This window comes from Malaclemys terrapin, chromosome 2, assembly GCF_027887155.1.
Source record: "Malaclemys terrapin pileata isolate rMalTer1 chromosome 2, rMalTer1.hap1, whole genome shotgun sequence".
Classification (NCBI taxonomy): domain Eukaryota; kingdom Metazoa; phylum Chordata; order Testudines; family Emydidae; genus Malaclemys; species Malaclemys terrapin.
This window is the reverse complement of record NC_071506.1, coordinates 237,431,160-237,445,561: the sequence shown is the minus strand read 5'-3', so window position 1 is coordinate 237,445,561 and position 14,402 is coordinate 237,431,160. Positions and strand designations below refer to the sequence as shown.

At 40.3% G+C, this 14,402-nt stretch overlaps 1 protein-coding gene across 2 annotated transcripts in view; it reads left to right on the top strand.

Moving 5' to 3' along the window:
• GLCCI1 (glucocorticoid induced 1) overlaps nt 1-9,407 on the top strand; it is a 96,974-nt gene extending 87,567 nt beyond the window's left edge. For both annotated transcript variants that reach the window (XM_054020361.1, XM_054020360.1), the window contains exons 7-8: nt 5,249-5,369; nt 6,487-9,407. In XM_054020361.1, coding sequence (XP_053876336.1) covers nt 5,249-5,369; nt 6,487-6,835 — 470 coding nt within the window. In that variant the 3' untranslated portion in view covers nt 6,836-9,407. The remainder of the gene's footprint in view (nt 1-5,248; nt 5,370-6,486) is intronic.
• Nucleotides 9,408-14,402: the final 4,995 nt, after the last annotated feature.

The following is a 14,402-nucleotide window of genomic DNA, read 5'->3' as shown; positions in this document are numbered from 1 at the left end:
ACTTGTTTTAGCAACACTTGTGTTTCGGAGAAGAGTAATATTGAGGTAATTCTAGTCTCATGGACAGAGGAAAAGAAAAGATAATGATGAGTACACAGGGAAGAAAGTAGGACAGGATAATTTTATACTTTGGGCAGGAGAGGTAAATTAGACAAAAACAATCCTAATGTATAACCAGCCTGCTTTAAAATATATTTTATATAGGGAAAAATACCTTTACGATGTATAACCTTTTCTTGAATGATTTAGTAATAAGTATTCACTTTTAAGTACTACTTGGAAGCTGCAGAATGGTGCTGTAAACTGGGTGCCCCAAGCAACATGCGGATAGAGGTGCCATCTTTTCAGTGAAATTTACTAAAAGTCCCATTGCATTTTCACAAAGACTTAATGTCCTGGCTAAATTCCAGTTTGAGTAACTATATTCTGTCTACCAGGATTGTATAGTCTACACCCAAAGTTTCAATTTTATATAGTATTCTGATAAACCTCCTGGGCTAAATGTTTTAGTGTTCTGTACACTATTACTTAGTTTGTATATTCCATCCCAATATTAGCTGCACTTCTGTGATGGCTGTTCAAAGGACTCCTTTATATATGGAGCTGTATCCTGCAATCCTGTCTTGGCCAAAACTCCCATTTAATTCTCTTTTAGTGGGAGATTTGACTAAATAAGGACTGCAGGGTCTGGCTCATGGTTTGTAAAGGTTTTATAAAGTGCATGGAGAGACTACAAACAGGCACTTTTCTGTATAAATAAAGAATACCATTTGTTTTTTAATTGGACAGGCTTTTTTAACCTATCAAAACAAAAAGTAATCCTGAGTGTCATTAGCAGAGTTTCTATTTTCCTTTTTTTTTGTTTTCCAGTTGTCCATCTGCCACTCAATATTAGTAGTTAAACTTTACCGGTTATCTCTTCTTACATCTGTCCCTTTTGTGTAAGTACTGTCACAGGACGGTATTCTCATTGTTGAAACATAACATATCTAGAGATTAAAAAACATTTTGTTACATATTTAATCTGTGTGTGTTTATTAGTGAAAATAATCATATTGTTTAATAGTTGGTTAAATCATAAATATTTTCTAAATCATAAGCATAAAACTGCATATAAAATGTCTAAATTTTAAGTTTACAGTTGTATAACTTGGAACTCCTGCCAGACAAAAGTGTTTGCCAAGGCAATCTTCATTGTAGTAATAGTGAAAAAACTGAATTTAAGTGTTACATCTTACTGTTTCCTATTAATCTTTTATCACTGCCCCCTTAATGAAATGTGATTCATTCATTTACTAAAATTGTAGGCTTTTAACTGCCAACACTGCAGATTCAGCCCAATACATGAAAAAATTAAGCAGTGTTCACCATTCCTCATGTAACTTCATCAGCAATAAGTCTTCTGGTACTGGAAATGTAACTGACAATGTTGTTGATACTGTTCCAAGGAGAGCAGAATTGAGCTTGCTCTTCTGTGGCATTGTTGGCTTTGCAGCACTGACAATATTAAAAACTTGTGTCGATAAACTAAGCATATGTTACTCAAAACGGGAAAGATACAAAGATACATCTGAACCATATTTTGCAGCAGCAAAATCAGTGTTGACAACTAACAGTCCTGTGAAAAATGGAGGGGAAATATGATTTTAAACTTTCAGTCACCATGCAAGCTATTTAGTGGTATTTAAAAAACATTTTAGAAATTTCAAAATGTTATCCGTGTTACCCGTGCTTGACGGTACAGAGGCAGAGCAGCCATTCAGAGTAGCTAAGAAGTGACATGAGGAATCTGGAACCTTGACCTGGTTAAGATCAGATACGGAGGTACAGTATGCTTGTTTTGTTGATGTATGTTTGTAGAGCACACCCCACTAGCTGTTGAATGGAGATAAAATAATGACTTCTTTGAAAGAAACAGTGCATCCCTACCTCCCAAAGGGATGGTGTTTTGGGAAGAAATATTTGCAGGTTTATTAAAATACACATTACTTATTTTTTTAATATTAGAATTACAGTTGAGGTTTCTGAACTTTATTACTGGAGGCAGGGCCAGCTCCAGGCACCAGCCTACCAAGCATGTGCTTGGGGCGGCACCTGGAGGGGGGCGGTGCTCACCCGGGGAGAGCAGAGCCGCAGCGGGCTCGCCACCCTCCCCCCTGGCGCTCCGGCCGGTCGGGGAGAGCGGGGCTGTGGCCGGGCTCGGCGCCCTCCCCGCCGGGGGGTGGTGGGAGGCTATTTTGCCTGGGGCAGCATTTTGCCTGACTGGAGGTATCTACTTCACTAAAAACTTTACCATATGAGATTCCGGCACTACTGAAGACCAGTTTAAGAAACTGTAAAGACTGTCCTTCCTGCTTTAAATACTGATATAATTACAGGCTTGTGATTTTGTTTCCACAGCTCTGGAAAAAAAACTTAAGGTTTTATGAAATGAAGCACAAAGCACATACTGTGTGATTCACTTCATAAGCATATGTATTCTTCAGACATCAAAATCACACATTCTGTCCAAAATGAAAGGCTTGCTATTCTGTAAGTAACACACACACACCCATTAGCTTTTGTTAGCTTGTTAATCATCCCCCTACTTCGTATCTACCCTTAGATATTAATCACTTTTACCAATTTACTTACTTAATTTGTCCTATAACAGTTTCAAGCAAACAAATCCAAACATGCTAAAAACTTGATCAATCGATGAGCTGGCTAAACAGGATTGTAGATCTTCTTAAAATTGACTAAATTTTGAATTCAATTGTTATCTCTCTTAAGTTTACATCTACAGTTTTCCATTGATTGGTGCAATGAACAGTAATACAGTCTCATTTCCAAACAGATTTTAGGTGGAAACCTGGAGCTTCAATTTTAAATGCTAAAAGAGGAGGAATGAACACAGGATTACATTCCATCTCCCACATTTCAGTCTACTCTTCCTGTTCTGGGTTCAACATATGACCTTTTTATATGGGGTCAGCCATGCTGGCCAAGTATTGGAAAGATTCTAAAAGGATCTTGACACTGTCAACTTGACAAATCATACTACTGTTTGGAAACTTTTTACCTATCTTGTTCCAGGTAACACCTAATATCCTGTAACTAAAAAGTCCATTCTGACTGCTGAGGGAGAAACAGTGAAACAGGCTTTGCAGAAGTGCTGTTAAGGAAATAAAGAAACTGGAAAAAAATTTCCTCAAATCAGTTGCAGTGTTAAAGGGAAGTGTGGCTAAGTTGGTAGTGTCCGTTAAAAATGAAATCGTGATCTATCAAAACACCTAACATTTAAATTCAGTATCTTATATTTATGAGCGATGATTATATCGGAACTTTTGCAGACTCTTTTGTGGGTTTTCAAAGTGGACTTAAAATGAATTCACTGAGTTTCTGCATGGGATATGGGGAGTCTGTGCTAGTGGATAACAGTGCAAGATTGTGGCCTCAGTTAGATTTTCCCTTGTTGTTTCTGCTGGCCTTTCATACAACAGGGGAAAATAAAACATTCAAAAATAGGAAAATGTGTATGTGAACCCACAGAAATTGTCTGGGGAACTCCAGATAGGTACAGAAATAGAAATTACTCTTAGGGTGGGATTTGCAAGCAGGACTTTGGTGCCCTTCAGCCTATTGAAATTCAAAATCCTGAAGTAAGTGCCCAGGCTCTCTGTACAATGTGTGGGGAGAGCAAGATGCCGTAAAAAGGGATTTACAAAAGCCAGTGTGCTGAGTGGAGAGCTGCCTAAACTAGCCAGTGGGAATTGCTGAGGAGAAGGGGTCTGGCCTAAGCCCTGCCCCTCCCAGGGAGTTAAGTGCCTATCTCTGGGCCAGAGGAAAGCATCTTCTTCTGCTTGGGATTCACAGCCATGAACCCTCTCCTGGAGTTAAGTGCCAAAGCCAGGTTAGTGTTTTGTCTTCAAAAATATTTGTGGTGGGGCCCCATTATAGCCTTTAGACTAGTGGTTAGGCTCTCAGACAAGCAGTCAGAAACTTCCATTCTGCCTGATCTGTAGCAGGGACTTGATCTTGAATCTCTCACCTCCCAGGTGAGTCTCCTAATCACTTTTGAATCCCATCCTTAACTCCTTTTTTGAAACTGACTAGATTTCAAGTTGACATTGTCTCTTTAAATGTGACATTCCATTTTCGTGATGAACCAGGATGGGTAATGTTAGCTCTGCCTCCCGTGCTACCAGTATCACAAAGACCACTTAACAGCAAGGTGGATGTCTCCCTAAGAAATTCCTCAAATTCCAGTGGGAAATATATTAACATATTAATATTTAAAACATTTTAATTTCTCAGTGCAATAAAAGCTTTTTACGCTAGATGTTGTTAAACAGCCAAGATGAGAAAAATAGGTAATTTTCTTTTTAATCAGACAACATGAACCCTTTGAGTTCCCCCACCCCCATATATTAAACATCATCCTGTTGCACCTACCAGACTATTACAATATGAGTCTTTGCTTTCTGACAAATCAGAGAAACAGAAAAACCTGCTCAGTATCTCAGGTATATCAGCTCTATATGGTTCTATTGTTCACTTTTATAATAGGAACAGTAAAACTGTGAAGAAAATAAGGTTAATAAAAAAACACCCATATCATACAGTTGGTGCCTAGAAGGAAGGGTACAAAGAATGTTAAAAGCTTTACTTTATTATAGGTACTTAAAAGCTAGATTATGCAGGCAAGGTTGGAGGGAGGAATCCGTATCTGTACTACAAACCTGTTTCATTTTCTTTAACTCCTGTGCTACTCAGGAGGCTATTGAGGGCAACGTTTCTGCTAAGGACTGTAGGTTTTTAATAAAGTATACACTGTATACATTCATTTTCAATTTCCATGTTTATGCAATGTGAAGGCATACAGAACTCCACATTATCATAACCACTTCTAATTCTTCTGCATGTGCTATACATATTATCCTGTTCATTTACATTTTTTGAAATATATAATAAAGCACTTATTTGGTTCCAGGATTACAGCTCTGCTTTATTCAATCTGCAGTGTTCTGGATAAAAATATCCTCTTATTATGTGCTGTTGTATGGTAGATTACTGCTGCACTGAAGCTTTTATTCAGAAGAAATGTGCTATATAAGGGTGTTAGAAATAGTCTGCAATAAAGGAAGCATTGTGGTAGAGGCGAACTGGCATTAGAGGCTAAGTTGTGAAAAAGGCATCTTGTTTGGAAATCAAATTTAATGAAAAAGCACTCTCAATCACTAGTAATATAACTGCTTTAAATTTTCAGACAGTGGGAGTAGCTCACCGTTGCCCAAGTATGCCTCATCTCCCAAACCAAACAACAGCTACATGTTCAAACGAGAGCCCCCAGAGGGATGTGAGCGAGTGAAGGTCTTTGAGGAAATGTCGTAAGTAATGCCTTTTATATCAGCTGGTATCTGCAAAGCAGTAAACCTTTTTACTGAACCTATTCAATTGCAGATGAATAAACTACTCCAGCTGATGAGTTTTGCAGGAGCAAGCTGTTCTTAGAGAGTTTGAACAGGCAAAAAAGTTGACGTGTTTATGTTGGCTTGAAGGGGAATATGGAGTATTTTATGCTTGAACTTTTTAATGTGTTTATAAAAGACAAACAAGAAAAGAGACACACAGAAAACATGGAATACTTAGTTTTAAAATAGTATGTCCAGCATTTATAAATCCCTTTTCTTTATAATCCTATCAGTTTGTGTTCATTTTATAAAATGTTCCTGGCTTAAAGGAAAATGCTGGGAGCAGGCAGTTTTTGTCAGTCAGTATTGAGCTATATTTTGACATGTGTAAAACATATATATATACAAAATGAAAGGGAATGTGTATAAAGTAGATACAGACTTAGCAAATTTACACTAGAGCGTTTGCCTAGTAGTTTTGGGGTACCACTGTGCGCTATTGTGCAAGAGACCAGAATTTAAACCCTTGGCCTTCACCTCTTTTTCCCTAGAGCAGCAGTACTGTGGCTATGCTGTAGGTTGCATACACATAGCTCCTGTGGATGGAAGGAGCCAGTCGGGCATGTTCTGCTCCAGAGCAGTCCCTGCTGGCTAAGGAGCAGTGTTGTTGGGTTCTGGAGGAAGACTCGAAACCAATATCTGGATTTGAGGAAAGGAGAATTTTATCTTATGGAGTGTCTCAAAAAAGGGATTTAATACTCCTAAATATATGCCGCTGTTTCAATATTTTTGTCAAACTAAAATTTCTAAGTTCATCATCATGATATTTTTCCATGTGCATACGTACTGTAGATTTGATTGCTGAAAGCTGCATGTTGTCCAATGGTATCCAGTCACTTTTGTTATAAATACTATTTTAATGCTGTGGATCAAACAGTTAACTGACTACCAATATGGAAGATGTTTGCCCCTTTCTGTCCAATTAACCCCATTCCTTGTCATTCACATATTAGCAATTTGTAGAACTACAAAACCTGTTCACATAGTAAACTTTTTCAGTTTGTCAGGTATATAATAATTTGTCTCGTTGTAGGTCTCGTCAGCCTGTCTCAGCCCCGCTCTTTTCATGCCCTGACAAAAACAAGGTTAATTTCATCCCAACCGGATCAGCTTTCTGTCCTGTAAAACTTCTGGGTCCCCTACTACCTGCTTCTGACCTGACTCTCAAGAACTCTCCAAACTCTGGTCAAAGCACAGCTTTGAGCACTCTGACTGTTGAGCAGCTTTCATCTCGGGTCTCCTTCTCATCTCTGTCAGATGACACCAGCACAATGGACTCTACAGAGGTCTCAGTACAACAGCCATCCCAACAGCAGCAGCCGCTTTTGCAGGAACTTCAGACTGAAGAACTCTCCTCTCCTCAGAGCTATGTGATAATCTAGACCAAGGTGGAGCAGGCCTCTGCCCTGAAACAAGGACTGGGGAGTCTATACTAATACATCTGCATGGAGTGGCAACCTTTTCAGAACAAAACAAAATACTTATCAGCATCTTAAAAATATCTCAACACTGTTCTTGGCAGGGACAGAACTCGTATTCAGCATTTTTTTGTGAAAAAGCAGTAATGCTTGCAAAAACCGTGTATCATTAAGCATTTAAGTGGAGACTATGCATTTCATAGTATGACCAGATTAGTACCGTGTCTTGTGTTCTGTTTCAAATTTTACAGTATAAATAAGCTCTGTATCAAAAAAGTTGCCTGTCTGAATAGAAAATGTCTTGCTGTGTTGTGTCCTATGGAAAATACTGTACTTCAGGATTATGTTTACAATTGATCCAGGTGTTTATGTTTCTAACTTCTGTAATACATACAATGCAAAAAAAAATAAAAAATGGCCACAACAGTTGCACAGTGCCCGCCCTATGGCCTAGCTTCAGGTACTTCTCTCGAAGTCTAAACTCAGGTAACTTGGAATGTATATCATATTGGGATATAAAATATTTTACAGCTAAAAAGCTAAAGAGGGAACATCACTCTTTTGCCTTTCCTTATTTTATGCATTAATATTTCCTCATTACATTCCACTTTCTTGGAATAAGTGCATTCAAATCCAGGAGAATGATGACCCTGGACATGGGTGAACATGAGGAGAACCAGCAAATCGGTGATGTACAACATCACTTTGTCATGTGGTTACAAGTAAAACAACTGTTGCATTTACTGTCATTTCAATATATGTAAAATGTGGCATTTAAAGGTTTCAGGTGTTGCTCCGTTCATGACTGTTAAGCTGTTGCAAATAAAGTGTTCAGTACTAGGCTGTACATAAAAAACATTCCATGTTTTGTGTGAAAGGATTTTAAAAGACGAGAATGTTTTTGTTTAATTTCAGAAAATTCATTGAGGTTTCACAGGGGTTGGTGGGGATTTCCTCTCATGTTTATGTTGGCAGTTAAGGATGTTAAGGCAGTTAAGCTACTGTTACCATCTAAGAGTTGAATTAATGTTTAGTTTCTCTTCTGGAAATGTTCATTCATTTGCTGGTTGGAAATTAGGTTTCTCGGATTTTATCAAGCAACATGAGCAGCATTCTATTTGCATAGTGAATAATTCTACTTTTGGACTAAAATCCAAAAGGAGCGACTGGATGTTTTAAAGGAGGAGAGAAGCAATAGTTTGCCTAATCAGAGCTTCTCATAGTACCTTCATTTACTTAAATTACTACTGTATAAAGCTTTTGCAGTTAAAATGTGGGTAAGAAACCCTAGTAAAATAGTTTTGGGCTTGCAGGCTGGTCACTTTCTCAAAAATAGTACATAGCAAGAACTGTTTCCTAATATTCTTACTGTGCTGGAACTGCAAAAGCATTGCTTTCAAAGATAATTTCCTGTGATACAAAGAGGAGCCCAAAGGCAGAATAAACTTGATGTTCTTGCTCCATTGGTTTCAGCTCAGTGGAATTAGGTTTATGTTGTCTGCTCCGAAGAGAATGTGGTTTACCTTTTCCCAGGAATTGAAGAGATTAGCCACCTGCAGCTACTGCAGCATTTAAATTCATGCCATTGCTTTTTTTTTTTCTTTTGAAGAGGAATTGTGGGAAAAGACTAAGATAGCACCACCAATAACTACTGGCAAAATTGTGAAAAAATATCCTGCCATTGTGTATTCTTTTGAGATAAAGAAGCCCAGTTCCCTTCCTGTTTCTGAACGTTTTGTTAGTATTCTGTTACAAGGTGTAAACCTGCAGTTTGTAAAACAGTCAGTGCTCTGACTCTAGGGTGGAGCTGCAAAGAGAGTGTAAGAGGGGAGGTCTGTTTTTATTTTTACCATTTTCGCATGAAGACCCTTTTTGAAGCCCTCACACAGCAACAGCCATCTTGAACCCTACTAATCTCAGGCCTTGGTGAAAACACTATATATTTTGTAGATTGAAGTTAAAGGGAAAAAATTAACCTGTTCTGTGATGTAAGTGCAAATTTGTTCTAATGTTTTACATTCTAGATTAACATTGCAATATGGTGACCTTTTTATGCTCTGGTAGTGTCCAAATACGAATCTGTAGTTTCAGTTGTTGGTGTTAGGATTCCAGAAAGATTTAAAAAAAAAAAAAGTGATTTTTAGATCCATGATGAACTCTGATGTACTATATTTACAGTGACATTACATGCTCAGTTAATTTTCCATGAGAAACTAAATATTAATTGTGTTGCACATTTGTTCTTAGCGTATTTGAAGGTTTTGAACCAAATGTGTTAAAGTTAATGCTTTGCCATGTAAATTTCCCAGCAGTTGTTGATCTCAAATGTATCGTACATCCCCCCGTAGAAATTTGTCAAATATTGTTTAAAGTTTTGTACATAGCTGTACTGTTATTTCTAGCCACTGTGCTGAACAGTATTCGAGTTATCACACAATATTGCTTTGCACAAGGAAATGTGTGGCTTTTGTTTTGTATTTTTTCAGTATAGAAGTTCCTGTGTCTTATTTAAATAAAGTTATTAGTAAAAATTTAAGGACACAATAGTAGTGGTTCATGTATTTGGCTTGGAAATGATATGTGAAACACTAAAGAATTTAAGTTATTTAGTATTATTCCAAGTATTTCTATAACAACAACGATCCATACTAAGTGAGTATCTCTACCACTGGTGTTTCAACCTGTTATGGTTCTAGTTGACATGGAAATAATCTCATACATACTGGTTTTGCTCAACATTTGCTCCAGGGGATACAAAGCAACTAAAAATACTAATTAATTTCTGCAAATTGTAATGAAATATTAAAAAAAAAAACATTAGAAACATCCTGCTTATCCACTGCCAAGTTTACAATATGCATAACGTTCAGACGTATCTATTCATATTTATGAAAGCGATTTAGATGTTTCATAGGAGGCTAAACTAAAAGAGCCTTTAAGAAAGGATGTGCTATAAACCTACTGATATAAAGCCACCAGCAACTAGATAATCTTGGTTTCATGCCATTTTGTTGGAGTCAAATAGTTGTTTTTTGATTTGAAAAACAACTTTCCATATACCAAAAATTTAGTATGTAAGCACAAATCCTCAAATGTTCACTATTCACTAAACTGCCATAGAAATAAGAAAATTTCAAATCATCTTGAGAAATTAACTGCAGAGCTAAATGAATGTTTAGTTAAAAATACTTCCTCATTGTGGTAAATTAGATTTTTCAACTTGAAAATTTTTGAAATCCTCAACTATGTTCCTAGTATGTTAATTGAAATTCATAATGGCTGAAGGGATAGAAATACAAAAAAAAATCCCATGCTACTATGGAAGATGTATATCGTCAAGAGCTTCAGTACTGCATTTGGATCAGACACATCTGTTTCAATGGCAGTTGCTTAAGAGCAGATCTGTACTGCCAAAAAGCCTCTGCTGCAGGACTCTGGAACCCCCAAATTAGACTTTCTCTAGGTAATGTAGCTTCCTGACTCCTTTCTGTTTGCTGATAGTCCCTGTTGCAAATCAGGCAGAGTGCAGATTCAAACCTAGTTGTGCCCTAACAATCAGGCTCTTGGCTGTTGTAACCCAGTGGAATGCACAGCCCCCAGCTGTATGCTTAGGCCGATTTCACAAAGTAGAGGGAGATTTAGCTACCTAAAAATGGCATCCACACAAGCCACCATGCTGAGTGAGTAGCCACCTAAGATAGCCAGGAGGAAATGCTGGGGAGAGGAGCCTAAGCCATTTTTTTGAGGGGGGGGGGGGGGAGGGGACACAAAAAAAACCCTGGGTGGATAGAGAGGGGGCCCTGCGAGGAGGAGGAGGAGGACTTTGAGTAGTTCCAGTTGTGTATTCCACTCAGCTGTGTGTGCACCCAATGACTGAAACAGGAGAACTTTGTTTTAGCAGTACTGTAGGAGCAGCACTTGTGCCATGTGGCTCTAGTCCCTCCCCTGGCTATTTAAGGGCAGTGCTGCCTCAACCCTCTTCAGTTCCTTCTGACTGTCCATGGCGAGTGTTGTGTGTGGTAGAATAGCATAAGGTAAACCATCACAGTCTGACTGGGATTTTGTTGTATATAGTTTAGATAGGTGTCCTGGGTGATGACATCACCAGAGTTTAAAAACTGTCCATCATATTGGGGGGTGGCTGTCCCCCGTAGTGACCCCACATGCACTGTTTGTTGTGCAAGGGAGAAGGGCACATTAAAGAATGGTCTCCATCTGCAAATTGTTCAAGAGGAAAATGCAGGGGAAGATTGAACTTAGGTGCCTAAATCCTGTTATAGAGCTAGCCCAGAATTCCTATGGGATATGAGGCTTTAAACCAAAATTTTCCCAGATTGTCACTGCAGGAGAGGTTTCACAGCTGAGTGGCCTAAGCAGGTGGGAGAGCTGGGTTCAAGTTTCTATTCCAAATCCGTGGGAATGCAAGCCTGAAACTCATATAGCCTACCTTACCGACCCAACCATACATGTGCTCCAAATTCATCTCGAGGCTTGGGCCCCAGTGGAGAGAGGGGCTGGGGAAACACCATTTTGGGGAGAGGGGGTCTCTGGCTTGTACATGGGCACTGAGCAGCTTATTAACTGAAGGATGGCATCAGGACTTATTTAAGCTGGCGTTGGGTATGTCTACAGGCAGGCAGACACCTAGACATGTACAGGGTTAGATCAGATGGCAGCTGAGCAGTGGGTTTGAGAAGGTCAGTGGTACCAAAATGTTAGACTGACTTAGGCACCCAAGTATCTTTGTGGCTGTAGCCTTCATAATATAGCTGTAGAGGAAAAATAAACACCTCAAAAACTTGATGTGAGGGTACTGTGAGCAGCACCCTCCTTGAGACTGCAGAGAGCATGAACGAGTACTGCGGAGCTGTGACATGCCCCAGTGGTGTTAGAGTAGTAACTTAGCTACCAATAATAATGCTTTGAGTGTAAACAATAACAATTTAATTGCTCATCAATCCATGTAAGGTGAGCGGAGGACCATATTATGATCTGCACAATTGAGTACAAGTGACAGCTCATTGTGGTGCCATAACTGTTTGGGTAAGAAAGTAGCACTAAATTTTCTTTCTCCACGCAGGAAAGCACCAGGTTCGTGGGCCCATTTGTATATTTGAACCCCCCAACAGGGGGAGCCAAACCCAAGGAGTCCAACAGTATGTATGTACCACTGAGTGTAGTTTGACTTCAGTTGCATGGGGCTTGTAATAGAAACACTAACCGTTTGTTTCCTAATTTGGCCCTCCTCCCTCGCAAGGATACTTGGGGAGAGAGGAGTGGGCAAGGCTCAGATTTTTAACAGAAGTTAGGCGTTGTCAAAATACCTTTAAAAATCAGGGCCCAAGTATTTTAACCAGGAGATAAGATATGCTGTATTCCCAAATAAATATCAGTGACACACGTAGAATGCCCCAAGTTATCAGTAGTGTTCATGATAGAAGAGTTTGATCAAGATTTGTACACCAGGATGCCCTATCTGATCGCTAGCTCTAATTTTCATATATTTTGTTGGTGTATTGCAAGGATCGGCAACCTTTGGCATGTGGCTCATCAAGGAAATCCACTGGCGGGCCGGGACGGTTTGTTTACCTGCAGTGTCCATAGGTTCAGCCGATCGCAGCTCCCACTGGCTGCGGTTCGCCATTCGAGGCCAATGGGGGCTGCGGTAAGCAGCGGCCAGCGCGTCCCTCGTCCCGTGCCGTTTCTCAGGGAGCTGCGATAGGCCGAACCTGTGGACAATGCAGGTAAACAAACCATCCTGGCCACCAGTGGCTTTTCCTGATGAGCTGTGTGCCGAAGGTTGCCGATCCCTGGTGTATTGTCAAGCCGCATCAGCACCCTGGCATTTCACCAAAAATAAATAGTCTTGGAAGTTGGTTGCTCAGATTCCGCCTCCCTACGTTTTTTATTAAAAAGCCATTTGCCAATCAATGAGAATGACATTGGGAAGTCAAGTGGCCTATAGTCTATAGCAAACAAGGCTGGTTTTCAGTGGAGCCTGAACCTGGCCTTCACTTGTACACACACAATTTGGGCCACGCGCATTAAGAGCTCTGCAAGCCGTTGAAAGAGTCCAGTATCTGCATACAGAGACCATAGGATATTTGGCCTGGAGCTGTAAATGCTGTTGGGCACCTAGGAAATCATAGGAACACCACTGCAATCTGCTAAGCTTGAGTTCAGTACCTAGGCTCCTGTACACATGGGGAGAGCTAGGAGCCTGAGCAGCCACAAAAGCTGGCATCCTAGGCACCTCCCTGCCTAAACCAGCAAACTGGAGATGCCGATGAGATGTGTGTATCGCAAGCCCATCCCTCCCCTCAAGATAGGCACCTAAAGCTGGGCTGCAGGGAGATGCCTCTCTCTGCTAGCCAGCCACACATGGGAACCCCTCTCCCAGAATCAGTCTGCTTAGGCATCCAAGGCAGTTCTTGTGCGAATGAGTGAGGCAGGGACCTAACACCCACAAAATAGGAGGCGGTGGTAGCAGCATTATAACTTTTAGCCCGAGTGTGTGCAGCTCAGCTTCAAGTCCCCCATTGCCCTGGGGGGAGGATTTGAACAGGCCTGGGTGCTAACCACTGAGTTGCTAAATTGGCGTGGGGGGGGGGTCAGAGAACGATTGAAAATACCCACGTTATACTGATAGACTCAAGCAGCACAATCTGTTTAGCTTAACAAAGTGAAGGTGAAGGGGTGACTTGATCACAGTCTGTAAGTTCCTACAGGAGGAACCAATATTTAACAGCAGCTCTTCAATCTGGCAGAGAACAGCTGGGAACTGAAACTAGACAAATGCTGTGCAGAAATAAGGTGTAAGAGTGAGCATAATTAACCATTAGACCTTACCGATGGGCGTGGTGTATGCTCAATCGAGAATGGATTTTTTTTTTCTAAAAGATATGTGCTGGGAATTGTTTTGGGAAATTCAATGGCTTGTGTCATACAGGAGGTTAAGTGTGATACAGAGGCTCACTGGTGCCAACCAACAGAGGGTTCACTGTTCTTTACAAGCAACTACTGTCTCAGCCCTGACAACTCACTTCACCTACCACAAAACTTTCATAGTATTTAGCTATAAAGGGTAGCACGGGAGGTCGCTGCTGAAAGCTGCTAATTTATCAGTCCTCAGCATTGTGAGATATGTGTATGAGGGCTAGGTAATGTAACTATATAGAAAATTATGCCCTCTGGGGATCATGTCTCAGAGACAGCCCACTCAAGCAGGAGCGAGTTGTCACCCCTGCCTAGCCTTTCATGTAATGTATTGCTCGATTGTCCACCTTTGCACTAACCCAGAACAGGCACTGGAAAGCCATCAAAGACAAACTCTTACATATTGAAACTGCTTGGACATGAAAAGGAACGATATGCCAGCGAGGGGCATGCCCTGTCTGTGACTAAAGACAAAAAACCTGATTCAGTATGTTACAGGGTGGAGCAAGGCACTCTGCATCCATTCACTGTGGTGGTACCTTGCGGAGAGGGGGCTTCGTGAAATAGTGGGTCCCAACTCCCTTAGGCTAGAAAA